Source organism: Bombus affinis, chromosome 3 (genome assembly GCF_024516045.1).
Source record: "Bombus affinis isolate iyBomAffi1 chromosome 3, iyBomAffi1.2, whole genome shotgun sequence".
NCBI lineage: Eukaryota > Metazoa > Arthropoda > Insecta > Hymenoptera > Apidae > Bombus > Bombus affinis.
This window is the reverse complement of record NC_066346.1, coordinates 13,061,856-13,089,019: the sequence shown is the minus strand read 5'-3', so window position 1 is coordinate 13,089,019 and position 27,164 is coordinate 13,061,856. Positions and strand designations below refer to the sequence as shown.

The 27,164-nt window shown below is 29.0% G+C and overlaps 4 protein-coding genes and 2 long non-coding RNA genes across 15 annotated transcripts; 4 read left to right on the top strand and 2 right to left on the bottom strand.

Moving 5' to 3' along the window:
* LOC126914697 (TNF receptor-associated factor 6-like) lies at window positions 1–3,802 on the top strand. 3 transcript variants are annotated; one of them, XM_050719015.1, is made up of 6 exons: window positions 1–60; window positions 1,259–1,320; window positions 1,530–1,660; window positions 1,765–2,074; window positions 2,145–2,293; window positions 2,383–3,802. In XM_050719015.1, exons 2-6 carry the CDS (start codon window positions 1,264–1,266, stop codon window positions 2,978–2,980), a joined length of 1,245 nt encoding a protein of 414 aa, XP_050574972.1. In that variant the 5' UTR covers window positions 1–60; window positions 1,259–1,263; the 3' UTR covers window positions 2,981–3,802. The 3 variants fall into 3 exon arrangements, with proteins under 3 accessions (XP_050574972.1, XP_050574971.1, XP_050574970.1); XM_050719014.1 differs by lacking the exon at window positions 1–60 and adding an exon at window positions 67–247; XM_050719013.1 differs by lacking the exon at window positions 1–60 and adding an exon at window positions 720–792.
* LOC126914876 (uncharacterized) lies at window positions 3,425–6,751 on the bottom strand. Its single transcript, XR_007709896.1, has 3 exons — window positions 6,278–6,751; window positions 5,998–6,121; window positions 3,425–4,131 (listed from the first exon to the last, which is right to left on the bottom strand). It is a non-coding gene; the product is annotated as an uncharacterized LOC126914876 (long non-coding RNA).
* Window positions 4,393–4,710, top strand: LOC126914930 (uncharacterized). The gene is made up of 2 exons (XR_007709950.1): window positions 4,393–4,574; window positions 4,671–4,710. It is a non-coding gene; the product is annotated as an uncharacterized LOC126914930 (long non-coding RNA).
* A 211-nt stretch (window positions 6,752–6,962) lies between the features above and the next one.
* Window positions 6,963–10,084, top strand: LOC126914729 (polyprenol reductase). 2 transcript variants are annotated; one of them, XM_050719102.1, is made up of 7 exons: window positions 6,963–7,114; window positions 7,353–7,469; window positions 7,554–8,329; window positions 8,794–8,942; window positions 9,188–9,376; window positions 9,465–9,760; window positions 9,833–10,084. In XM_050719102.1, the coding sequence occupies exons 3-7, from the start codon at window positions 8,151–8,153 to the stop codon at window positions 9,923–9,925; spliced, it is 906 nt and encodes a 301-aa protein (XP_050575059.1). In that variant the 5' UTR covers window positions 6,963–7,114; window positions 7,353–7,469; window positions 7,554–8,150; the 3' UTR covers window positions 9,926–10,084. The 2 variants fall into 2 exon arrangements, with proteins under 2 accessions (XP_050575059.1, XP_050575057.1); XM_050719100.1 differs by having other exon boundaries at window positions 7,353–8,329.
* Window positions 10,085–10,241: 157 nt separating this feature from the next.
* Window positions 10,242–13,129, bottom strand: LOC126914720 (tumor suppressor candidate 3). Its single transcript, XM_050719082.1, has 8 exons — window positions 12,959–13,129; window positions 12,516–12,694; window positions 12,320–12,437; window positions 11,635–11,775; window positions 11,424–11,564; window positions 11,206–11,356; window positions 10,660–10,825; window positions 10,242–10,453 (listed from the first exon to the last, which is right to left on the bottom strand). Exons 1-8 carry the CDS (start codon window positions 13,049–13,051, stop codon window positions 10,438–10,440), a joined length of 1,005 nt encoding a protein of 334 aa, XP_050575039.1. The 5' UTR covers window positions 13,052–13,129; the 3' UTR covers window positions 10,242–10,437.
* A 612-nt stretch (window positions 13,130–13,741) lies between these two features.
* On the top strand, window positions 13,742–24,689 carry LOC126914655 (hyaluronan mediated motility receptor-like). Of its 7 annotated transcripts, none has more exons than XM_050718863.1 (15): window positions 13,742–14,002; window positions 18,237–18,406; window positions 18,758–19,042; window positions 19,117–19,341; window positions 19,426–19,902; window positions 19,980–20,162; window positions 20,292–20,507; window positions 20,762–20,956; window positions 21,035–21,168; window positions 21,277–21,649; window positions 21,793–22,014; window positions 22,100–22,168; window positions 22,292–22,398; window positions 22,476–22,629; window positions 23,264–24,689. In XM_050718863.1, exons 1-15 carry the CDS (start codon window positions 13,957–13,959, stop codon window positions 23,447–23,449), a joined length of 3,042 nt encoding a protein of 1,013 aa, XP_050574820.1. In that variant the 5' UTR covers window positions 13,742–13,956; the 3' UTR covers window positions 23,450–24,689. The 7 variants fall into 7 exon arrangements, with proteins under 7 accessions (XP_050574820.1, XP_050574823.1, XP_050574819.1 ...); XM_050718866.1 differs by having other exon boundaries at window positions 13,743–14,002; window positions 20,292–20,492; XM_050718862.1 differs by lacking the exon at window positions 13,742–14,002 and adding an exon at window positions 16,002–16,111.
* Window positions 24,690–27,164: the final 2,475 nt, after the last annotated feature.

Sequence of the window (27,164 nt, the reverse complement as noted above, 5' to 3'; positions counted from 1 at the left end):
CACCTTTAGCACTTGACCGTATGGTGCAGCACTAGCCCAGAAACAACCAGAATCACAAGAGTGAGTACACCCATTTCTTCTCTAATGATACGTATTTATATAATCGAAGTGTTTTTCTCATGTTCTTGTTATAATAAGTGACTCATAATTTAATTTAAAATGGCTACAAATCCCACAAACTCTTAAATACCTTTGAGAAAATTGTATTATAAAGAGAGAAGAAAATATATCATCTTTTACAATAGTTGTAGGTATTTTCATAATGTTATATCTCAAAATATGTGTACATAGAAATTATTATACATACATATACATATACAATGTAATTGTTGCATACAGAATACCTCATTCGAATCGGATATTTAAACTTTTCCGTTGCTATTAAAGATGAAAAGAGATGATTAAGAGCAATTTAAATAGATTTAAAGCACGCATTTAGACTCTCATAATTAAGCCAATATTACTAGCCAAATATCACAAATTAAAGAAAAAAATTAAAGAAAAAAATTAAAGAAAAATAAATTATCTCCTAATATAATTTTAAATGTGGAATAGTTTGTTCTTTATCACATAAGGAACAATTACTATCTCACATATAAATGTAAAAATACATAACAAAATTAAAGATTGAAAATTTTTGGGTTATTTCATTATAAGATGCAATGTATTATTACCTTGATCATGATAAAAACGTGTTCCTAAAATCATTTTAAAGATTATTTACTAATGACGAAATGTGTTGTTATATATTTGCTAACGAAGGAGGAAAAATAAATATAATATTAATTAATGGTAGAGTTACATACATGGCTTTTTGTAGAAATTTATTGATCTGTTAAACATGTAACGAAATATGCTACTTTACTATTTTTATATTGTATCAATTTAAATTCATTTCACTCGTACAACATCTCTTCAATATTATGGTATAATCAACCAATATTGAATTTGTCTTGTTACTAACTAATAACATTGCATTATAAAGAAGCAAATATTATCAAACACACGCCTTAAAACATTTAAGTTTTTAGCAAATTTTTTGTTACCTTTAATAGCAGAAAGAATAATTTGGATGTTTAATTTACTTGAAATACCTTGTATAAAGTTCACTATTCATAGTTGCAAATAAATTATATTGCTTTTACAATTTAATAATTGCAAGTAATAACGTATTTGCTGATATATTTTTATGCTGATAAAATTGTATCATATTGCAGATTTTATTGTTGTGTATATAGTAAATTATAAATTCTTACAGATAAAATGGCCAAGTCGGACAATTTTAAAGATCATGTTAAGATAGCTGAAGAAAATATTGTCGTACGTATGTGCATTTATATTTATTGTATTTAAACTTATAGATATTAATAATATTTACTTCATTTCATTTTCTTTGTTGTTAAAAACTGTAAAAAACTGATTTTGTTGCATTGCTATTACAATGTACATCTCAAAAAGCTTTGCTTTCCATTTTGTGTTAACACCCTATTATGTTTCATTTATTCTGGTAACTGAACTATTATATGAAGTGTGGTGATGCTTTGAAAGAATACCTTGAACCTAGATTCGAGTGTCCTATTTGTTTAACTTGGCTGCGTGATCCAGTTTTAACATCTTGTGGTCATAAATTCTGTTCGCAATGTATATACACTTGGCTTCAGTAAGTTATATTTCAAGATGTTATAAAGTAACATGCATAAATATGTATATATACATATAACATATTATATTTATATTTTACATTTATGAATTTTTATATTTTAGAAAAGAAGGTGCTTGTTGTCCAGTTGATAGCAAAAGTTTAAAATCTGAAAATGATTTATTCAGAGATTTATATACAAGCAGAGAGATATCACAACAACGTATACCTTGTCTCTACCAACAATTTGGCTGTGAGATTAAAATGTCCCCAATGGATATGGAAACACATATAAATGGATGCTCATATAAAAGAAATCTGGCAGATTCACGAACTGTCTATTGTTCCTTTAAGAATGTTGGTTGCATGAAAACTTTTCATACTGAAGAGGATTTACATGCACATTTAGAAGGAAATATAAATATCCATTTAATTGTTAGTTTATTTTATTTGATACAATCATATTTTGTTACAATATAGAAATGACTTTCCATCTATTTCATAGATGATCCTGAACATATTAACACAACTATCTGTTTCAAAAAATAACGTTAATGCTATAGCTGCAGAATCTAAATTATGGGATCCTCCACCAAAAAATACAACTTCTATAGAAAAAAATGAACCACCATTAGATTGGCAATACTTATTAAAGTAAATTCTTTTTGCATGCTATTGTATAAAAACTTTCTATAGGGCATGTTAAATACTTTATTATAATTAAATATATTATCCTCTATTAGGAATTTATATGAAAGGATAGTGGTGCTGGAACAAGAAAACAAGGAGCTATCTATAACCATTTCTAATTACAAAACTCAACTCACAACTTTGCAAACTTCTTTACGATTTAGTCAGGAAGAAATCTCTTTACGTAGTTGTAATGGAGTTTATATTTGGAGATTACATTGTTTTCATGAGAAACTTGAAACCATGATGAATGATTCGTTAAAAATGTTTTATAGTCCTGGCTTTTATACGAGCCCTAATGGTTACAAGATTTGTGCTAGAATTAATATATCTTCTAAAGATCCTGAATCTCTATCACTCCTTCTGCATATAATGAAGTCAGAAAATGATGATGGTCTAGATTGGCCATTCAATGGAACAATGTACTTTGTTTTGGTTCATCCAGATAATCGGGAGAAAGATATACGAGAAATAACTTCATCAAGACCAGATCTTGAAGCATTTAGAAAACCAATATGTGAACTCAATAAGCGCAGTTTTGGTTATACAGAATTTGTGCGGATACGAGATTTACCTGATTTTTTGGAAAATGATTGTTTAATTTTCAGGATAGAAGTTCATGTTTATGATAAATTTAAAATATCAATATAATTCAAAAATATCAATATATTCAAGTGTTTGTGACATTGGTTTTTTTCGTTGTTTAAAATTAGAGCCGTTTTTAAGAAATTTACTAAAAATTTCCATCCTTATGTTAATATAACAAGTAAAAATTCATAAGAGACATTTAAGCATAATGAAATGTCTAATTTACATAACAATATGTTAAGTATTATAATGATATTCATATTATGTATTGTAATACATTTTGTAAAATTATACAATCATTCAGATAACAATTCTTTAAAACTTTGATTTGGCACAAATGCATATCATTTAATCTGAAACTTGAATAATATAACACATTCAGGTGCATTTTTATACAACCAACGATTCCTCTCATTGAATTCATTGTCAAATAGAAGACAAAATGGCAAAGAAACTCAGAGTGTAAATTACACTAAAAACGTACAATTTTAGATGTGGGTAACTCTTGAACCGCTATATTCCTGAAATTAAAGCTCGAAAACTAATAAATGATACAAAAAAAAGACTATAATTTTGTGTTTCCTAAAATAAAGTTTAAATCCGAAACGCATCCATTCGGAATCATATAAATTTGCATTTTTATCAAAAAGTACGCACTTGATTTGATTGAATGTCTTAAAGTTGTGCTGAAAAGAAATGTATTTATTTTAATGTAAAAATCTGTTGCCTTTTTATAAATATTGAATACAATCTTTAATTCACTTTAGATGTAAGTAAAATATTATACGTGTTTTGTAAGCAACTGTAATCCGTCCTGTAATGTGATCAAAATTAATTCTATTTGTCTATAAATATTTAATTGAAATAAAACTTTTAATTCACATATATATGTATTAATATTTTTCCTCGAGATTTCAGAAACATACAACAATATATTTTAGATACATACAGTAGCGAACATATACCTTTAAATATACCAATTAATTAAAAATTTTGTGACCTTATAGGACTGTTCCATCCTCCCCGACATCGATAATTTTTGAATATGTTATAGAAATCAACCTTGCGAATTTTCCCTTATGCACATAACCACCGGTCCCGTTTAATTTCCAAGCATTGGTAAAAGACTGCTGATATCACTACAGTATATTTCTGCCTATGGCTATCCGCCCGTGGTATTATATACGCCAGTTTGGTTGCCGGCCGTTTATCTTCTGTTTGTAACCGAGGTTTGGACGAGCGTAAAAATCCTGTGCACAATATATATGAGAGGCTGCAAGAAATGTCTGTTTCAATTAAATTCAATTAAAAATGAATATAATCAATGTATTAATCTTATGATTAGGATAAATTTTCCAATCCGGCCGCCTTGTGGCGTCCGACAATACTTATCTCAATCTGCAATATCTCAAAACGCACAAAATAATAACGATTACTTTATCTCGTAAAATAATACCAATTATTCATTTGCATATTATTTTTACAATTAATTTGTTATTATTATATGCAAATGGCATAAAATGATATTAAAATAGATTTAAAGATCTACCCCAAACCCAACACATTGATGATTTTCATCTTTAAGTGAATTATAATAGACATTTGAGAAGAATTAAGGAAACGACAAGTCGGGGGCATAGTGGTAGGAGAAAGAAAGGTATGGTCATTGACATATGCAGACGATATTGTGCTGATGACGGATAGAAAAGAGGAGCTAAAGAAAATGCTAAAGAGATTCAAAAAATTTTTGAAGGAAACCGAATTGGAACTGAGCACGGAGAAGACCAAGATAGTAGTTTTTGAAAAAAGAAAGAACGAGAGGAGACAAAGAAAATGGAAATGGGGAGAGCGAGAATTAGGAGATATGGACAAGATAAGGTACCTAGGGTACATACTATAGAAGAACGCCAGTGATGAGAAACACATACAAGACAGGAAAAACAGAGCAACAATAGCAATGAAGAAAACATGGAGCGTGAAAGAAAGAATTTTCAAACAGGACTACAAGAGGAGAATGAAGATGTTTGGAGCACTGGTAGAGATCATGGCGCTGTTTGGAGCAGAGGTATGGGACTGGGACATGGAAGAAAAACTGGATAGAATACAAAGAAGATATGTGAAATGGATCTTAGGTTTAGATATGACAACACCAAATTATATATTGATAGAAGAATGCAAGCTAACAGAAATCAAAGAAAAATCATCAAGAAGAGCAGCAAGGTATGAAGGAAAAGCCATAGAATCAAAAAAGGGGCTAGTAAGGAAGTGTATAAAGGAAAGAGAGAGAAACTGGGGAAATGGCCAGAAGGGGAAAAAGCAAGAAAGAGAAAGAAGGGACTACAAGAGGTAAGAAATGGAAGGACACAGATGGAAGCAAGAGAATAGCAAGAAAGGATGACAGTAGACCAAATTATAGAAGGAAGAAGAAAGAGAGAAGCAGAAGAGAAGGGGAAAAGGATAAGGGAATCCAAATATAACATATATTATAGAAAAATCGCCAAAGAAGAATTACCAAAATACTTGAAAGGTAGGATAAAATGGAAGGACAGAAAAATATTAGCAAAATACAGATGTGGAAAGAAAACCAAAGCAAGGGAATACTGGAAAGAAGAGGGAGAAAAAAGATGCAGGCTATGTAAAAGGAAAGAAGAAGACCTGAGACATGTAATAAAAGAATGCGAAATAATGGGAGGACCAAAGAACACAGAAAAAATACTAAACGAGACTGGAGAAGGACTAACAGAACTAAAAACAATAATGGAGAAAAGAAGGGCAATACAAGACGGGGAGGAACGACAATAAGGAAGCACAGCAAGGAGGCAAAAGCTTAAAAGTTGCTATAGTTTTAGAAACAGAATAATTAAGGGAGTGCAATGTAATATAAAAGTGCAATATAATAGAGTGGATAAGAAGAGAGGTAGATATATGAGAAGCGAAATAGATATGAGATGTAAAACCGAAAGTTCGTCCAAAGCCGAAAGGCATGGACTAAACAATAATAAATAATAAATAAATATAATAGACATTTGTTGCATCCTCGGATGTATACATTGTGCACGGGTCCTTTATATTCGTCCGACTCACAGTTACAAACAGAAAATAAGCGGCAACCAAACTGACATATACGGTCAAATAGACGCACAATTATAAGCAGAAATACACTACAGTGGTACCTGCAGTTTTTTACAAATGTCTCGAAAGTTTCTGAAATCGAGTCTATAATTATATGTATAGCAAAAAGTTGTTCAAACTCTAAAAAGCTTTACGCGAAAAAAATAGTCTTAGAGTATCCATCATTTTTATGGCATTTCCAATAACTTTACGAAAAGAATTGCTTTTTCAATAGAAAGTCAAGATTACCTTGACTTTTGCAAATGGTATGTACGAGTACCAAAAAGTAATACTTGCTTTGAAATAACAACAATAAAAATGCATTTTAAAAAGATTTTTTAATTTGTAACTTTAGTATATATATACTACTATACATTTATCGTAACATTATACGAGTTTTTGTATATCTTCATCATGATTCCGCCGCTAGTTCCCATACTCATCGTCTTACGCAATCCTTTAAATCATCGTGTCTTGTGAAGCATTATCGACCAAACAATTCTTTAAGTTTTGCAAAAAACTGGGATGAAATCGCAGATTCGTTCTTGAGTTCCTCCGTAATGAGAGATGAGCAGCCTGAATGCTTACGATCACGTATAGTTTCTCTGTCCCTATCAAATTAGTCCCTATAAATTATTGATTAGTCCCTATTGAAAAATTATTTTATGAAACAGATGAAATTATGTAGTAAATAAATTCAACAATAATAATACACCGTTTTGCATAGTATGCTATAATGCTATAATAGACAAGTAGAACACTAACTTTAGATAATACTTTTTTTTATCTTATCTTAAAGTATTTACAATCAATTCCTCTTAGGAATTTGCTGTCTTTATCTGTTGGTATTTTTAGGTCTTTACCTATATTTTTGTTTCTGACATACCATGGGGCATTGACTATTACAGCGATCCTAGTTTATTTATGTGACTCATTATTGCTGTCCCCGTTAGTGGTATTCCGTACATTCAAATTGGTTTTATTATTGTTTTGTAAATTTTTAGTTTATTTTCCATGCTGAGTTTAGAGTTTCGACTAGTTAGCCAGTACATCTGTCTTCTTTTTATCCGAAGGCGAAAACGTGAGGTTCGTTTTTTCAGGGACCGTATTCTTTTTATGTGACGCCAAATTTAAACTTCTTCGTCGACATCTAAACCGCTTTGCCTTCTCGGCTAATTACATTTCTAACACTGCAAGAGTATATGTTACACTATTGCCATACCCACATATTTTCACGAATTATAATTATAATTAAGTTACTATATTAAGTTATATATTATAATTAAGTTACTTCTGAAGTAAATACATAACCCTTTAAATACAGGAACATTTCCTATGGTTAAGTCGGATGGCTATTTTATCTAGGGGTTTTTTGTAGTTTATGAATTTTCAGTAGCGTTGTGCGAGGCAAGGATTATCGTGTCGCCTGCAAATGTGACAAGTATAATTTTTCATCGGTATGTCTGCCGTATAATAAGATAATTAAGATACAAGCACATTAAATAATAAGTAACACTTCCAATAGATCTGTGAATGAATGAAAAATCAGGAAATAAAAAAATAAAAGATATGGATAAATAAAATAATAATCCACAAAATAATAATATAAATAATATCCATATTCACGTTCTAATCATAGAAGTCAAAATTTCTGAACTCAAAATAATGTGAAAATCATAGTTTAGTAGAATCATTGAATTCATTTTGGAGTCAGCTATAACTCTATCAAATTAAGAATATATAGTGTCATTTGCAAAAATCAAGCAAATTTTTTTATTGTTGTTTCTAACCAAATTGAGACTGATCCTTTGCTTTAAACAATTTTTTGTGAGATTAATGGAAATGCCACGTAAACAGTGTCCCTCAACTATAGTCCTGTACATACGATAAATATTCAAACAGTTCCATTACAATACATAGCTATGAAATGTTGATTAGATAACAATAATACATACATATGTATATAATTGCCATCATACTTATATACTTAAATATATGTATGTACTTTGTTCCATTATATTAACTTGTACGCAAGTGGGTTTAGTGGAACAAGTAAGTAGTAACAGACCTATCAGAATATAAACTGTGTTACATTTACTTCGTCAGTAAGAATTAAAATAAAATGCAGATAAATATTATACTTATTATATTCATTTCTGCTTCATTATTTACGGGCATTGTTGGACTATCACTCATTTATATGGAGGCCTACCTGCCTATTTTGATAGTTCGTTCTTTTCGTTACGGTAAATATTCTGTTACTTATCAATCAATAATTAAAAATACAGAAGTACCTAAAAGGTGAGTAATAATAATATAATACATTAATTAATTATTATATTGGCTAATTTGTTGAAAAACCCATGGATTTGAATGGGACACTTTTTAATCATTTTGTTGTGACATACATATAACAAGAGAAATAATAAAAAGGATCGAATGAATCCTACTGATTTTAAGAAAAAATAAAGTACTGTTGATATTAATAGGTGTCAGCTAGATTAAGCACATTATATACATTTATTATATTTAACAATCGATAATTTAATTAAAAAAGACATATTGTTAGCATATCCATGAACAATATTAATATACGGATGTATTCGCATATTATTTTTCTTCTTATATGTACGTCACAACAGAGTGATTAAAAGAAGTTCCATTCAAATCCTATCAACTGAGAAAGTAGCTTTTCAACAAATTCATCAATATATTATTAGTTTATTACAATATTTTTAGGAATGTAATCATTTATAACATTTTAGATGGTTTAAACATTTTTATGTTTTGGCTGCACCAGTTTCAAGCTATGTCTTATATTTAATAATTTGTAAATTTTTATGGACGGGTAATAGTTCCAAAACTGTTATATGGATATTAAATATATGTTTGGGATCATTCAGACAAGCACTAGGTAAATACTTAGATATTATTGAATTTTAAATTTACTTATTAAAGTCTGGATAAGTGCTCGAAAATAAATCGTCGAAAATTGAAAGAGAAATAAATTCGAGAATTGACTTGATTAAAAGAAATATGTGTATTGGTATGTGAATGACGATGGAGCATTTAGGCGTAGATCATTAGGCATAAAAATTAGGCGTAAAAAACTAATAAAAAATATCTTTTATTAGTAATCATTTAACAAATGTTTTACAGTATCACCAGAAAGTACATTTATAGCAACTCTACTTTTAACTTTACACTGCTGGAAACGATTTTATGAAACACATTTTGTAAATATCTTTAGTGATAGTATGATGAATATTATCCATTACTTAATGGGATACATACATTACATAGGAACTTTTATATGTATCATAGGTGAATCTGATGGTTTTGTTGAAGGTAATTAAACACTTATAAATATCAGATTAAAATTTGTTTTTAATCAATAGAGCCCAATTTCTTTTAAAGCTGCATGTTCCTCATATAGGTTCAGAAGGAAACTTTTCCTGGAGAAGAATTACATACGTACAACTAATATGTGCTATTATTTGTGTACTATCATCATATGTACAACTCAGGACAAATTTTATTCTTAGTAACTTACGATGTAATAAAGATAGAAAGATTACTTCCACAGCATATAAAATACCACATGGTGGTCTGTTTGAGTATATATCAGGCGCATTGCAATTTACAGAGATAATTATTTATATACTACTTTCTATTATCTTATGGCAAAGTACTAATTTTCATTATATTACACTTTGGGTCATAATTAATCAGGTAAAAATATTATATAACATTTTTAAAGTATGTATGTAACTTTGAATTAATAATTTCTTTCTTTTATTTTAGACTGTTACTGCTATACTGACTCACAAATGGTATATACAAACATTTAAAAATTATCCAATGTCACGAAGAATTCTACTTCCTTATATTTTTTAAGTATGACAAAATTCTTTTTATTATACATATAATGTTATTACAGAAATCTTAATTATATTTACGAAGTAATATTATAATTAAATGAAAGAAGTGAAACAGTTATATCTCCTTAATAATGTATATCTTTTTATAACATTTGAAATAAATTATATTAAGCAATATATGCCTACTTCAGTGTGGCTCTGGTCCACATAAACCTGCAAGTCTACACCATCACTATTTTCTCATAGTTCTCACATGTTATACCCTCATAATATCTCCAACCACTAATGATCTTGCGTAATTGATGTGACTTAAGACAATAATAAAACAAATATGATTTTAAATATTAATTTATTTAACATTACGTACAAACAAATGTAAACTATGATTAAAATACTACACTTTAACAATAATTAAAGCTAAAGTATTTATTTATTATTTGTATCCTAATTTTTAATCTTGACAAATAAGTGAGAAATTTTCTTTGCAATATATACAAATATTGAGTTCTTGCATATTTATTTATTCTTTCACTTGAACAGTAAGCTGAAACAAATAATTTAATCCTCTCTGAGATACGAGATAATAGTAATTCTTAGAAAAATATAAAAAGTGGAGTATATTGATATATTTATTCAGAATTTTTGCATACACCACAATAATTAATGTTTTTATAAATATATTAATATACACCAACATGGAAATGTTTTATCAATTAAGAATAAAATACAAATTAAAAATATTTTATTTACCTGTATGGATAGCCCTGTACTTTGTTCCTAAATATTGATAACAGCAAACTAAAGAAGATAGCAACTAATCCAGCGCCTATTGCTGCGAATATTCGTCGCTTTTTTACATCACCTTTACGTGAGGCAGCTTCAGTCATTAATATTATACCCAATACCACTGCTCCATCTTATTACATTTTGTTAAGAAAAATATTAGCTATATATGTATGCATTGAAAAAGTCATGGTAAGGTCATAACAACTGTATAGTACGCAAACCATAACATTTCACTGTCGAATATTTACGATTTAAGAAAAGACAAATCAATTTTTGCATTAATCCTTTATGAAATAAAAGAAATAGACCTTATTGAAAATTAATATAGTTTTATGACCAACATATAGTTTTTCAAAAATAGAAAATGTTTGATTTAGTAAAAACTTTGATTTTTGTATTACTTGATTAAACAGCATATGTAATACCATATTTGTTCAACAAATGCCTAAGGGTTAAACTAGATCAAAATTTATTTTATAAATCACTTACACACTTTAATAAAAAGGATACTCAAAATCATAACAATGTATGTTTCTAAAATAAATTGGCCTTGAGAAGAAGCATGTATGTAAGCTACGTTTCCACTGGGTGATCTATGTATGAAAGGTGGACCTCTAATATGATTCCACATTTGTCCAGATATCATTGTAAGCGTAAAGAACTGTTTTAAAAAAACATTAGAAGATAAATTGTCATTTCAATGAATATATTTATACCATGACTATTACCAATGCACCAAGACCCCAAATTGTTTTATTATAAATGAAATCTAAATTGTTACGCCTCATGTATAAAAATCCTCCAGTAATTACTAGAAACATTATTATTGCCACTGTGCCAGAATAGTTCGGTGGTCTAAGTATTCTAATCTATAACACATTTTGAACATGTTAATATGATTCTTACTGATTAAATACTCATACATATATATATAAATACCTGAATATCAGTACGTTCAGATATCCACTTTGCAATTGCTTCCGCTGCAAATCCTACTCTTTGAATGTCCATAGTATCTGCAGGTTTTGGTTTGCCTTTTGGTGGAAAATGCATATATACTGGTGCGGTATTTAATCGCATCTATTGTAAATATATTTACTTTTATTTTTCACGTATTATATTCCTATATATATAGAGTGTCACAGACAAATATTCCACCATGTGTTTAATAGATTATTCTGAATCAAAGTCATATATACTGAGACTTGGTTCATATTTTTTTGAGATAATTGTTGTTCACTTTGCTACATTATCAATTACCACAGTTTGAGTTTATGAAGTAATCTTCATTGATGTTAATAATCTTGTATACAACCTTATTACAATCTTGAACTAATATTTCCAATTCTTCTATGTCAGAAGTGAAATATGATCATGATATGGAAGCTTAATAAATAATAAAAATCGATTTTATGCTAAAAGCATTACTATCAAAAGGAGACTGATTAGATATTTTTTATTCTTCTTAATGAATATTATAAGTACTACAAGTCCTTTAAGTATTGGTCCTTGTTTCCATTAACATATATAATTTTTATGATTCAGAGTAACCTATCAAATATACTATAAAAATTATTTAGTTTCCTTCTGGGATAACCTGTATAAGCATAGATGTATTGCATACCATTTGAAAAACATCAGATCCTTCATCAAAATCTACAGATGCAAAGAACAACTTGTTTGAACGAGACTGTAAATATCTGAATGAATGCGCCACTATTACAAATTCATCGTTTGCATGCCTGGTAAAATAAAAATATAAAAAGGCTAATTAACATTAAATGTAGTAAAGTTTGAAGATAAATTAACATTAAAATTACCTGCATATGTGGCATTGTCTTTGAGGTGCCATAGCTGTAAACATTACAATAACAGAATAATTTCTTGGTGTAGTTTTAACATATTCTTTAAATTTTGCCCCATTGAACTTAATCACATGTCTCGTGAGAGCTAATTCTGATAACTGCTGTACTCGGTCTGACAATGAAGAGCCAAGAGTCTGAAATACATTATTTTACTTATATTAAATATAAGAAAACTGAAATTTAAATAAATTTTGAGTGATTGAAGGTTAAACATATTTTTGTTATATTGGAAACTTGTATATTGCGTAAAATTGTTAAAGTGCATTAATAATAACGTACTAATATTATCATAATTGTTTCAATGATTATTTTTGAAATGGATCGAATTTAAAAAATTGAAAAACTAATTTGTCATTTCCATATGTATAACAATTACAATAAAGTAATTAAATTCTCACGTTTTTCATCCTGTATTGCCCACAAACATAATTTAAACTTAAAATAAGTCCCAACAGTACAATACTTGTTTTAAAATCCATTACAAACAGCATAAATTAATATAGTACAAATACAAATGATCTACCACGAGCACGTTACAGCTATGCAGATAATGTACGAATCTTATTGGTCTATGCAATACAACGTGGCAAATTTTATCCAAATAAATAAACGTACTAAAACTTTATTATTTACACTAACTAAGTATTTTTATTATAAATTTATTTTTTATTTTATATATACATTGTATAATAATTTTTAAAATCATACATTCTATATTTTAAGTTTTTATGTAACATTTGTTAAGAGCGCATACAACAATTTTTGAACTTTAAATTTTGATATCCTAGTATAAAACCATAATTTAATTTTTAATTTTCTTCTAAAAATTCCAAATGTTTTAGATATTATAAATAACATATAATGTTATAAACATTAATTATAATTATAATAAAGTAGTTTATCATGTATGTTTATTAGTAGTATATAAATTTTTAATTGTATATGTCAGTTGAATATATATTCAACTTATATATATAAAATAAATTGTCATTTAAATGTTGTCAGTAAATTGTCATTAAATTTATCTTCTAATGATCTAAGTTTTTGATACGGATTGGTTCATAGCAAAAATGTATCTATTATCTGATTGGTCAGTTACATAACACATGTCCGTTGATTCGTCATTTTACTATTGTTCAACTTGTGTAACCGTTATTTCAAATCAGAAGGACCGGTGGAGTAAAGAAATGTTTGAATCCGACTAGGAAGTTAATGTCGTGACTAGTGCCTTTCCCTCTCATTCAAAGATTACAGTTCAAAGAGGGAACTGGTGTAACGAACACCGTGAACAGTGTTTTTCTCCGTACTAAAATCAGTGATAAATATTAACATTATTTTCAAAGTTGTTAGTTTTTTGTTGTGTTCTGTTGTCTAAATACGTTAAAAACATTTCACAATGTCATTTTCAAAAGCCAGAATCCAAAGATTTAATGAATTCGAAAGTAAGTAAACATATATCTTTATAACTCTATTTTCCTTGGTGCGCATTATGATGTATGCACTCTTATATATGTAAAATGATATTAATGCTATTATTTTATAATTTTATTGTTTTCATTACCTCCCTATTTTTTCGAAATTATCAAATGTTGTGTAATTTTGATATTTACACAATATGTATTTGGCGGGAAGTAAATTGAAGATATGTTAGAAAATATTAATATCAATATGAAATATTATTTATTTATATATAGACATACATACATATACATATTCTAGTTGTCATATATCCTTTATTGTTAACAAGTAGAGTTAATTATAATTAACAAGATAAGTTTACTTATCAGAAAGTACAGTATAATGTATGTAGTGTACATATTTAACAAATATAATATAATTTTTATAGTATAAATATAATATGACATTATAATATAAGAAACTATTATGTTTCAGTATTGGAAAACAATTTTTCTTCTAAATTATGAGTCTTTTACTTGAGAAATGGTTATCAAAGTATTAAATATTACTTGTATTATGTATTTATATGTGAATTTATGTAAATAATAAATTATTTCTTATTTTACAGTAATAACAATAGAAGCTTGACAATATTTTTGTATATTATGTATTGTATAGTAATATATGTATATTATAACAGTGTTTTATGTATCATTTTCAAAAATTAATTTTTATTCACTGGATTAGCAGAATTTTATTAGTTAACACATTGATTTTCTCGAACGAAGTCAATGATAAAATTAAACTCATTATTTATTTCTAACTTTTACGTAACTTAAATTATAAATATATGTTATTGTAAATGTAACTTAACATATTGTAGCAGAAAAATCACATAACAAAAATAATGAACGATCGATCGTTTAATTATTATAGAATTATTAATGATATATCCTTTTTCTAGGCTGTGGAGTCGAAAAATAAATATATGTATATATATACAGTACCGGACAAAAGTTTAAGACTACCTTTCTGATAAGTTATTGCATTATATTATAGATTCTAAATGACCTACAGTTCGAAGTTGTCCTTACAATTGCATATACACTCAAAATTTATCTACGAACGGCCACGAGACTTTTAAAACAATGAACAGTACTTGAAAGGACGAGTATGAAACAATTCGATGTTGTATTTGCTGCGAACGTTCAAACATTAAGACGAATATTCACATATGGTAGTGCTACGAATTTATGCAACAATAATAAGTCTATTTAACATGACATATTAAATTTATAACAACAATCTACGCGTAGAAGATAGAAAATTTGTTACATCACTACGCAAGAGAAAAAAGCCATTTGCCGAAATATAGCAAATATTATTGAAAAATCTGAGATAGCGTGCAAGCAGTTATGATACCTAAAAATTTTAGAAAAAAAATGGATGCTATTAGAATGAACCAAAAAATTACAGTAAAGATGGACCATTGCATCCATTGGTTATCCGAAAAGAATAATTTTCGAACTGCTACTGATTTTTAAAATGAAATTTATGCTACTAATGTTATGAACATTTGTGAAAGAACTCTTTGAGGGTGTCTTCATGATTTTGTCATTAAAGGACGTATGTTTCGGAAGAATCCAATGCCCAATTGTAAGAATCGGAAACTGGGAATTGCTTTCACTGAAGCACGCGAACACTGAACAGTACAAGTATGGACAGTATATTTAAAAAAAGTATTGTTTTCTGATGTATCGAAATTTAGTAGGCTGTAATAAAGTGGAGTTCAAAAACGAATAATTGCGGACTAGTGGTTATTTATTATGTACAACATAGTGCGATAATTTATCAGAAAGGTAGTGGTTTCAAACTTTTTTCTGCTACTGTATATTATATATGTTTATGTAGATATGTATATGTATAATAATAATTTTATAATAATTAAAAATATATGTCACTAAATTATCTAAATAAAAAAGAATATAAGATAATGAAATAAGAAGATGAAACGTCGGAAGCCATTTAATTCTTAAAATTAAGTGTTGCATGCAAGAATAAGAGAGAGGGGGATAAAAGGCGTATGATACAAGATCGATTTCGTTACGCAACTATGAAAGAAGGGGTGGTTCGGACGTTAGAGAGAACACCTGGTAATTCGATGATCCCATAGAGCATGTTTCTTGCATCTAGAAACAGCTGTCTTTCATTTGCGCTTACTCTATGTAAACTAACACTTACCGAAACGGGATTTCTTTTTACCAACGTTAGTTGTGTTACTACCCCTTCCACTTCTCACAATATATAATGAAATCAACTAAAAATGTTTGGAAATTAATCAAATGAATTTCATTTTTATACAATTATTTCACAATAATTATATTATATTACAATTATTTATTCAAACTTATTGATATTTATCATTTCACTTATGGTAGCTTATCCAAATATTTAAGTACTTATAAAAACTTTACATGACACATGAAACACGAAACATAAATTTTTATTAGCACTTCAATGATATTTGACTGTCATTGTTGTATTGGTAATGTTTGAAATAAATCTGAAAACATATGTACAAGTTACAAGATATTCAATGCATTTATATATTGTAGAAATCACAAAAGAGTATGTACACAGTCAATTAAGGATTATATTCATAAGTGTCTTATATGTTTAAAGTGACCCTTCTTGCTGTATATATAAATATATGTTTGTAATAGGTACTAAATACATGTTTGTACATAGTAAGTTTATACAAATTCTACTTATATGAACAAAATTTTATTTAGTGCCTGATTAACTGAACTTCAATCGTGCTTCTATTATCTTAACAATTGCTAAGTGTTACTCTGATTATATAATGCCTAACATGTATTTGTTTATCTATATTTAGCCAAATGATTTTTCTCAGTGCTTTTATTATTTACATCTTTTTTTATTATTTTCAAATGTATATTTTGATTGAATTTTGCAGTATATGTTATTTATCATTTCATCCTCCACATATAAAACATTGAATTAATTTTATGTTAAGGTATTACATTAAATTACAATTATCTGAATTCATTGTCTGATATTCTGCATATTACAAAATAAGTAAGTCAAATTATACAATTACTGATCTTAAAAATTAATTTCTAAAATCATAAGTATTAAAACTTATCATGTATTTATAAGTAAATGTTTGGATCGATTTATACAAGTGTGAATCCTGATTAACTGAGTGATAAATTATACAAAATGGAGAGAATTAAGTAGACTTCTATTATATGAATAACTTGGCCATATAAACTTGTGTATTCACCAACAGATTCATATAAATAGCATATTACTGTACATTTTTAGATAAGTTTAAAATTTTATCAGTTTAATCATGACAATTGTGTTTTATTATAGGATTAGTGAAATTTTAAAATGTTTCATATAACGCACATATATATATATGTACATGTATGAAAGTTTTCTATGGTAAATATTCAAATACTCTCATAATCCTTATACCCATATAGGGTGTAAACAAATTTTTCGTCATGACCACAATCATATAGAAAGGTCTCGACACTTGCTAGAGAAAACCGTTTGAAAATTGAGTCGTGTCTAGTCATGAAAAATTGACATGGAAGGTTAATAACAAAGTAGTGCCCTTTCTTACGAGACAAACAGAGATGAGTAAAGTGTCATGCATGCTCAGAATGAAAATCTTCTTGTCTTCCATGTTGATTTTTTACGACTATTTACGATTCAGTTGTTGGACGGTTTCCCTAGGCTCTGATATATGAGTGTCTAAAAGTGTTTATATCATTGTGATCATCACAAATAATTCTTTTACACTTTATGAATACATGAACAATAACAGGAAAGCAAAAACAAGAATATACCTATAGAATCTCATTTCATTAAATATTTTTTTATGAAATTATTTCATACGAAGCTTTCAAAAAATATATTTTTTACAGTGACTACAATCAGTATTTGTACATACGCTTATTTTCCAATGAAACATTTTTTTAGTAGGTCCTCTATTTCATCTCCACAGTATCAATTTTTTGTAATCATATGTAAGTATTAGTAAATGAAAAATTTAATATACTTGAATATAGTTAATTAGTGTGTGATAATTATTATATTAGTATATATTATCAGTATATATATGCTATAATAAATATAATGATGTAAAAATACTTATTGCAGTCACTATATATATAAAAGAAGATATATATATATATATATATCTTCTTTTCTTAATTTATATTTTAAAAGAAATAATTGTTACAGATGATGTACCTCCACCAGGGGCGTATGATCCAAAATTAGATAATAAAGTAAAAGGTTTTGTTATTGAAAAATCAGAGAGATTTCATGACAACAAAAGCGTTGTCAGTGCAGAGTGCAATGTATCAGTGTGCACTAAAAATGCAAGCAATGTGGCAATTACTTTTAGAACGGTGCGAAATAGAAATTAATTGGATGTAAAAAATTTTCTTATTGATCTTGCAAGGGATGAAGTTTATCTGAGAGATATGTACAGAAGTATTATTTAATTGTTCATATTTTATATTTCTTTTACAACAAATGCATATATAGTCGGAATGTATGTTTTAATAAATTTACATTTTTTTCATATATTCATACACTTTTTATGTAAACCTTGGCACTATGGCACAAATTACAGTATCTCTTGGATATACCGCAACTTACAGAGAGTTAATGAGTTATGAAAAAATATTTGTTTTTTTTCTAAAAAAATATGTTTTTTTTAGAAAATATTTTAATATCAGTAACAATATGTATTTTAGCCACAACCACCACGAAAACACAATCGAGACCAAACAAGATCAAGTTCAAAAGTAAAGTCACGTGGACTTATTACTGCTAACGACCAAAAATTGAAGTACGATTCCGAGCATCAACTCGCTGATCTTCAAGTAGAATGTTCCAACAAAGACAGGACGATACAAGAGCTTGAGAAGCACATCGAGGACATGAAGGAGGAAGTGCAGAAATTAGAATTACAACTCGACGAGTTACATAAAAAACAAACAGAAGTAGAGGAGCAACACCGGAAGGACATAGAAATAATGGTTGTAAAATACTTTCTAACAAAAAGTATAATTTTATTTCTAACAAATATTTTATTAACGACTCCTGCATCCAGGCTAAATTGCAACAAGAAATTTTAAATGGTTACGATGAAAAGCATCAAACCGAAGTGAAGCGCCTTCGTTCTCAGCTTTTGGAAGTTTCAGAGGAGAAAGAACGCGAAATTGAAGCAAGAAAAGCTATGGAAGGTGATCTTAGAAATCGTATTGTGGATTTCTCGAAAAGAATAGCAGCATTAGAATATGAATTGGCAGATAAAAAACACACAAACGTGAAAAGAGTAAATACTTGTTTATTTCGAAGAATTAAAATGATTTGGAAACATTGTAACTCTGTCACAATTTTTAAAATTTGTTCTTCATAGGTTCAATCTCTTGAAATACAAATTGAAGAACTAACAATAAAATTAGAAGAGATAACAGTAAGTCACAAATATGAAGTTGGCTTGCTGGAACAAGAAAAGGCCAAACTTAATTCATGTGTTATTAATTTAATGGAGGAACGTGATAAGTTAGAGCTAAAGTTGCAAAAGCGACAAAATGTAGTTCTTGAACTACAAGGACAATTATCTGCCCTTCAATGTGAATTAGATGAACTAAAGGGTGAATATGAAAAAGTTGTTGAAAATTTTTCGAAAAAAGTGGGTGATCTTAGATATAAATATGAAGAAGAAACTAATAAATTGAAACTCGATTTTGGAAAAGAAAAAATGATCCTTGTCAACGAAAACGAATTTGAAACATCGCGTAGGATAGAAATTGAAGCTAAAGTAAAAGATATTGACGAGCAAAATAATTTTCTTAGTAAAGAACTGGAAAACGTTCAAAATCTTTCCAAAGATGTAAATATTAAAATTTTTACCTGTTTGAATAATAATAGAAAAATTTTCTTAACTTCCTACTTTTTATTTTCATTCAGGTTAATAATCGTTTACGTGAGGCGCATCAAGAATTAGAAGATTCACATAGAAAACACACCCTTATTTTGAAAAAACATCAGGAAGAATTAGGTGATATAATAAAAATTCATGATGAAGAAAAATATAAACTGAAACAGCAATTGGAGGATGCAAGATTGAATTATATAAAAGAGATAGAAAATGTATATTCATATGTTGTTTTATCTTTTTTTTTTTGTATATTTTAATTCGAAACATAGACAAGATTTACATACATTGTTTGTTATATAATAATCTTTTTGTGAAATAATATATACTAATTTTTTGCGTAGCTAATGATAGCAAGAGACAAAGAAGTATCAGAAGTAAAAGAAGCTGCGGGCAAAATGATCGAAGAAGAAACAAAACGAATTAAACAACATGCCGATAAATTAGTAGCAAATGCAGAAGCTGTTACGAGAGAAACATTGGCAGCTTGCCGTACCGAATGTGAGGAAAGAGTAAAAAGAGTGATTGCTGATAGTGACGCGAAAGTAAGCGGGTCACACGTGCGTAAAATAAAAAACATCACTGACTGAGTTCTTTCTTCTAACACCCAATAAAAAATCGTTCAATAAAAATTCTTTTTTACTATACCGAGAAGAAAAAGAGTTATACTGAAAGAATTTTTATTGTGGACACTTTCTTTTCCGAAACCTCTTTTAGTATTCTCTTTTCCAGTTTCTGTGATGTTTGCCGAATATTTTATGCTCTTTTGCAAGAACGTATGCATATAGTTTTTAAAATGAACTTATTAATCTAGATAAATGCTATGATCAGAGAGGCAAAGATTACTGTAGAGGAAGAAATGCGACTTACTGCGGAAAGGTATAAAGCGTGTTTAGCGCGAGTAGAAATGGAACGAACGGCATTAGACGAAAAACTGGCGATTAAAGATGCTGAAATTAATAGGCTTTCCGCAACTCTGGAAGAATTAAAGAACTCTGCAGAAACTCAGGTGGGTTGTAAAACGTAATAAAAAATAAAGATAATATTTCAAAGTACTAGTTTGTATTAATTGATTAAACGAATTTAGGAAAGTTTTGGCCAAAGCTTACAAATAGAATTAGATCGAGCAGAAACTGAATTAGCAGAAAAGAAAGATGAATTAAGAGCTCTAAAAGATCAAATCCGAGCAGAGGCAGCGGAAATGGTAGCTAGACGAAAGAGGTACATCATTTTTCACAGAAAGAACTATATGTATTTTTATAAATAGGTATTTATGTATATATATATACACACATGTATACATGTATACATGTACGAAATTTTATTTAGATTCGAAGTTATAATGGCTGAAAATCAAGCATCAGTTGCTGCTTTAACTAAACGTTTGGCTCAAAGTAATGCTGAAGTGGAAAGATTACAGCATGAATTAAAACGTGGTGAAGATTGCATAAATGAACATCGTGATTTACTGAGTATTATGCGCAACAACTCTCAAATAGTACATGAACAGGTGCATGTTTTGATGGATCAATTAGACGCCAAAAAGGGATTGGTCGATCAACTCGAAGCTGAAAGTCTAAGCGAATTGGAATCATTAAAATCTGTATTCGAAGCTAAAATCGACGACTTAAAGAAAATAGCAACCAGACAAGTTGCAAAATTACAAGCTGAAAATGATGTGAAGACCGCTCAAAATATTGAGGTGCTTTATTTTCTATTTTTGCTTCAAAAGTATTAAAAATTTTAACAAGTGAAAAATTTGAGAATTATAATAATTTAGATATAATGTGATTAATTGTTTAAAGATGAAAGTAAATCACTTCATCATCTCATTTCGAATTTTAGATGAAAAATCAGCTTCAAGAAATGGCTAACCATCTTGCTGAAGCACAAAGTATGCTGCTTAAATTGGAAGAAAGAAACGATGCTCAAGAACTCGAAATTTCTCGAGTGGATATGCTAAACAACAAATTTAACGAACAGTTGAAAGAACGTGAAACAGCAATAGAAGACTTAAATAAATTGTTAGAGCATCAATCAGAAATTCATAAAGTTACCTTAAATGAAGTATGCTCTCGAAATTGCTATATTAATGCTTCCTTTTTACTAGGAATAAAATATATGAATTTAATTATTTTTACTATTTTTACAGGCAAGTTTGAAAATAGAAGAACTTTCTGATAAAATTAAATGTCTTGAAGAAAAGGATAGCCAGATACCGGTAATCGATCTTTTTTTTATGTTTTATATCTAAAAAGATAAAGAAAAGAATTTTAAAAAATACAGTAATTGTTGTATTTTATAACATATATGTGATTTATTCAAAAATATTGTATCTGTATAGAAACATAATGAATTACTCGAAGAAGAACAGAACAAATGGAGAAGTTTAGAAAAAACAATTATAGAAAAACTTGAAGAAGAAAAGTCCCGCCGAGAAGCAGCTGAAGAGTACGTTGTTTTCTCCTTTAAAAATAAGAATAATCTAAGAAAGTTATAAAATAATAAATTTATTTTTGTCTGTTTAGTGAAGTGAAAAAGCTTTCCAAATATAACGAGCAACTTCTAAAAGATTATCAAGAAATCCATGAAAAATACGCTGAAGTTGTTGGTCATCATAATCACAGGCAAAGAATTAAACATGTATCTCAACTGAAAGATAAAATCAATCAACTTGAACAGGTGCGTTTAACTATCTGTCTTGGCATCGTGATTATTTTATATTGCATGTTAAATTGATATCCTTACCATGATAGTAGTAATATCTTTTAATATTACAAACATTGACCATTGAAACAAATATTGATTGTTAAATTATTTGATGAAAATATTAAATTTCCTGTTTATATTTATAGTATGTTAATTTATCTCACTGTTTATTTTTGTGTGCGTTATTATTAATAATTGTTTATTCATTGCTATAATGTACTGAATTTGGCAAACTATTTGGCTTCTTTTATTTTACATAAATGATATACCATAATTTTGTGTGAATTTAGGCTAGCACCACTTTGTTGTTTATGTAACTAATTTAATTTATATGTTGTTTATCTAACTACTAACTAGTGTGCCCAAATTACTTGTTTAAACAATAGGAGAGAATATGTATATATTGACTAGAATAGTAAATGTATATAAATAAATTATTTCTATTGCGTAAATGGTATTATTCGATTTCATTTGCATTGGTCTAATTATTTTGTCTTTGCTTCTCTTAGTTGCAAGTATTAACTTATATACATAAGTAATTAAATACTTATGTAATATATATTGATTGATTGTAAAATAAATGTGATAAAATGTAAATTGTTTCTAGGATTTATATGCGAAGATGAGGACAATAGAACAGCAGCACAAGGTGATAGAAAAATTGAGAGCAGAAGAAAAACGCGTGCATAGTAAAGGAAAAGAGAACATGTTAGGAATTTCACAGAACACTTTTGCGACACCTATTCCTTCTCCACATAAACCATTGACGCCACTAAGGAATCGAAATGATTAGTCTTAATATTGGCATATTATTCATTTATGGTTATTATAAATGCGAGTTGGTAATAATTATTACATTAATATTTATACTTTAAGAAACATATTCGAATTACTGCATCAGTGATGGTATTAAGATATTAAGTTTGCCAGAGCTTTAATATGTTAAAATTATAAATATATATTATATAGTAAATAGATCCTCTACAAGTACTGATTTTCAAACTTCTAATAAATGAATAATCTTTGTGGTTATTATAAATACGATTTAAAAATAATTTAATTAAACTCATGTAGTAATTCTAAATAAATATCTACTTTCTGAAATACATATAAAACACATACTGTGTACGTCGTGACTGTATTATAATTACTTATTGATTTAATAATTATCGACTCGCATTTATAATAATTTTTGAATCAATATGCATGAATTTTTTTATTATGAAACATATTTATTACTCTAACATTTTTAAATCCATAACAAATTTAATAACTTAATACAAGATCTAATACTCTATGTAAGGTCAAGTGTTCAGTTTGCTAGGTTCTGTTAAAAGATTGTAGTAATAATGTTTAGTTATAAAGATTACATGTTTGAGCGATATTGACTTTCTAAACTTATGTTTAGCTTGTACAATCGATACTAAAAGAAGAAAAAGGAATTTTATTTATATGACAGATGTTTTTCCCCGACGTTTCAATATATATCAATTACATAAATTTTATTTGTAATACATTTTTGTAATCTATGACTATATATTGAACTTTGAAAAGTAATTTTTAAAATCAATGTGGGTGAACAAGTTCTATTGCATGAGTTTCTCGTATGAGATTATATATACTGCTGAAAAAAATCGCTTATTCTTATTGAATTTTAGATGAAATATATGAGCAACAATTACGTACTTAACGTTTGTTATCGTCATAATACTTTGGATGTTTTTTTTTATGCAAAATATAGTATGCCTATATAGTTACTACTATACTCACAAAAGTATTCAAGCACTTACAGAAATAAATATATATATTATGTGTGTTACACGAAACATTTTGAAATTTCACGAGGACTGCAACAATCCTTTGCAGTTTAGGACTTTTTCGTTTCGGCAACTCGAGACTATTTTTCGTATACTTGGTGAATTTCTTACACCTAACTTGAAATGATTTCATATACAAATTAACGTATAAAACTATTATATTTTAATATTTTATGTACCCTTACATCTGAAAGAAGTAAATTTGTTAAATATTAAGCTCTGTATTGTTTCTTCGTATGGTATTTTATAAAACAATCGCCAAGATTCTCGGCTTGTCGGTGCAAGTATCACAATAATATATTGTTTGATGTCTTTCGCCAGGATTATTTCGTTGAGGGTAAACTTTATAATCCTTTTCAACTCCTGTTAGAATAACATGTATCTTTCCATTCACAATCGGATTTCATCGAAACTAGAGGTAGAGGTAGAAGCTCGATTACGAGTCTGGTGAAAATCTCTTCGCAATTGTTCAACTAAAGTTTTTACATACTTAGTTCGTTTCTCTGTTTTTTTTTTTTTTTTTTTTTTACTGAATTATAAAGAATATAAGAATTAATTGAATATATCTCTAAACCGCCAAAATAGCTTCTTACACCTTTTACTTCATCGCTATCTTCATCACTGCTTTCCTTCCCTCTATCGTTAAATGCTTTATGAATAGAGATAATTTCATTATTCAACAACGAAAAATCAAATTCATTTTCACTTGGACTGATTTCATTACCACATCCCATGCTTATAGGCCTCAAAAACTTTGAAAGTAATATTACTATTGCCATGACGACTGTCAAGTTCGGACTAACCCCGAAGACGCAGTCCAATCTGTGATGACGGACTAATATGAGATCAAAAAATCTTATAGCCAATTGAGAGGGTATCATTCTACACTTCATAAATAGCTTAGAAATCCACTTATGAAGCTATATTGCCATTGTCACGTAAGAGACACAAGAAATCACGAAAATGATAGATCGCCGGTGATCTTGTCACGCAAACTTGAGACTTAATAAAAAAAACAAGAGAGTTGAGCCGTAACACAACTATTAACTTTCTTTTTATCAAATGTTATTATGAATTTAGTAATCACAATTGAATTGACACGTATAAATCACAGTTTATTCCAACAACTTTATATAGAAACTAGTTACACTGGTGCGTATGTATAAGTTAAGTATGCGACTGGTCTAAGGGTAGAAACTCGGTAAAGGGATGTTGACTATTCTAGGATAGAGAATAAGTGAAGTTTAGTGACGATGTTGTGGCGGAGGAAAGCTGGGTGTGTCTATGGACACGAGATGAGCTGATTCGTTAAGGACAATTTTAGCTAGGAAAGTGAGGGCAATAAACATTGCTTTTGATTGGATAATAAGAATGTTGGTGGACTAGGAAGAGTCTTAGCCGCTCTCGAGAAAAAGTTGCTAACGGAAGATACCGAACGTGAGAAAAACCAACTTTCCCGTATCTTCCCGTAGTAAACAATAAATGTAAAGGACACTTGAAATAAAAGATGCTTGTTTGGTCTGAAGGACCTTAACTATGAAAATATCAAGATTTATGGTGGGTCCCTAAGACTATTGAAGATATCCAGTAAGGATGTGTAGACATCTGGCTGTCATCTTGCCCGCGGTGTGTGGCCTGGTCTCTGATGTGGATCGAGATGTGGTTGATGTCACATACCCCCCCCCCCCCCTCTCCTTACATTGATTTTGGTCCTCCAAAATCTTAGTGTTTCTTCAGTACGGAGCGGTGGAATTGGACTCTGGCTGGCTCGATCTCTATTTGTTCTTCTTCATCGTGGTATTTTATGCTTCTGAGTTTTGTTGATGCCTGTGGTGTCTGTGGTACTTCTGTATAATTATTTAGGGGTGTAGGGTTCGTCGCAATGTTTTGAATGTTGTTTCTGGTTTTACAGCATAGTAGGTGGACACAATTTCATTGATATAATATTTCTTCAATAAATCGAATATTCCTATACAAATCCAACAGAGTGACGGCTCAAAGTGTTACAACAGACCGATGTCGAGTGCTTATTTGGGAGGGTTTTTATACTGAGGTTTTAGTCCCTCTGGTGGGGTTGTCGTCTGGTGTATTTCAGAGGCGGCTATTCCGTTACTATTTGGTTATTGTTTCGATGGCTGTGGCATGCAGGATGTCTAGCTTATCCTATTACTGTTTCTGGGCGGATGGCCTTTTTGAACATGAGGTGGTATGTCGTGATAGATGCGGAAGGAATACTCAGATATATTCAACAATAAATATTTATTTCACAATATATTCTGGGTGTACACTGATGCGCAGAACTCGCGGTTGGTATTAACGGTGCGTGATTCGCGGTTAACTGATCGACTATTGGTTAATGTGTTTTGATGCGACGGGAGTTCGGCGATGATTGCGCGAGATACTGAAGGCTTGTATTGTTGATTTTTTTTTTATTTATTTATTAAAATTCACAATTTGTCCAATTTGGACATTTGGTGGAATTTTTTAACGGTTAAATTAGCATGTTGGTGGCTACCCCCAGCGGGGTACCATCCTCGTGTTTGTTAGGTTATGTCCTTTATAAGGTCTGCTGGGTGCTTCCTTTTTAGTCTTCTGTCCATATTTATGATTTTGTATGTTTCCGCAGCTAGCCGGTTTATGTGTGTTGCTATTCTTGATTTGTATTTCTCGGTGTATCTGCTGATTTCTTCC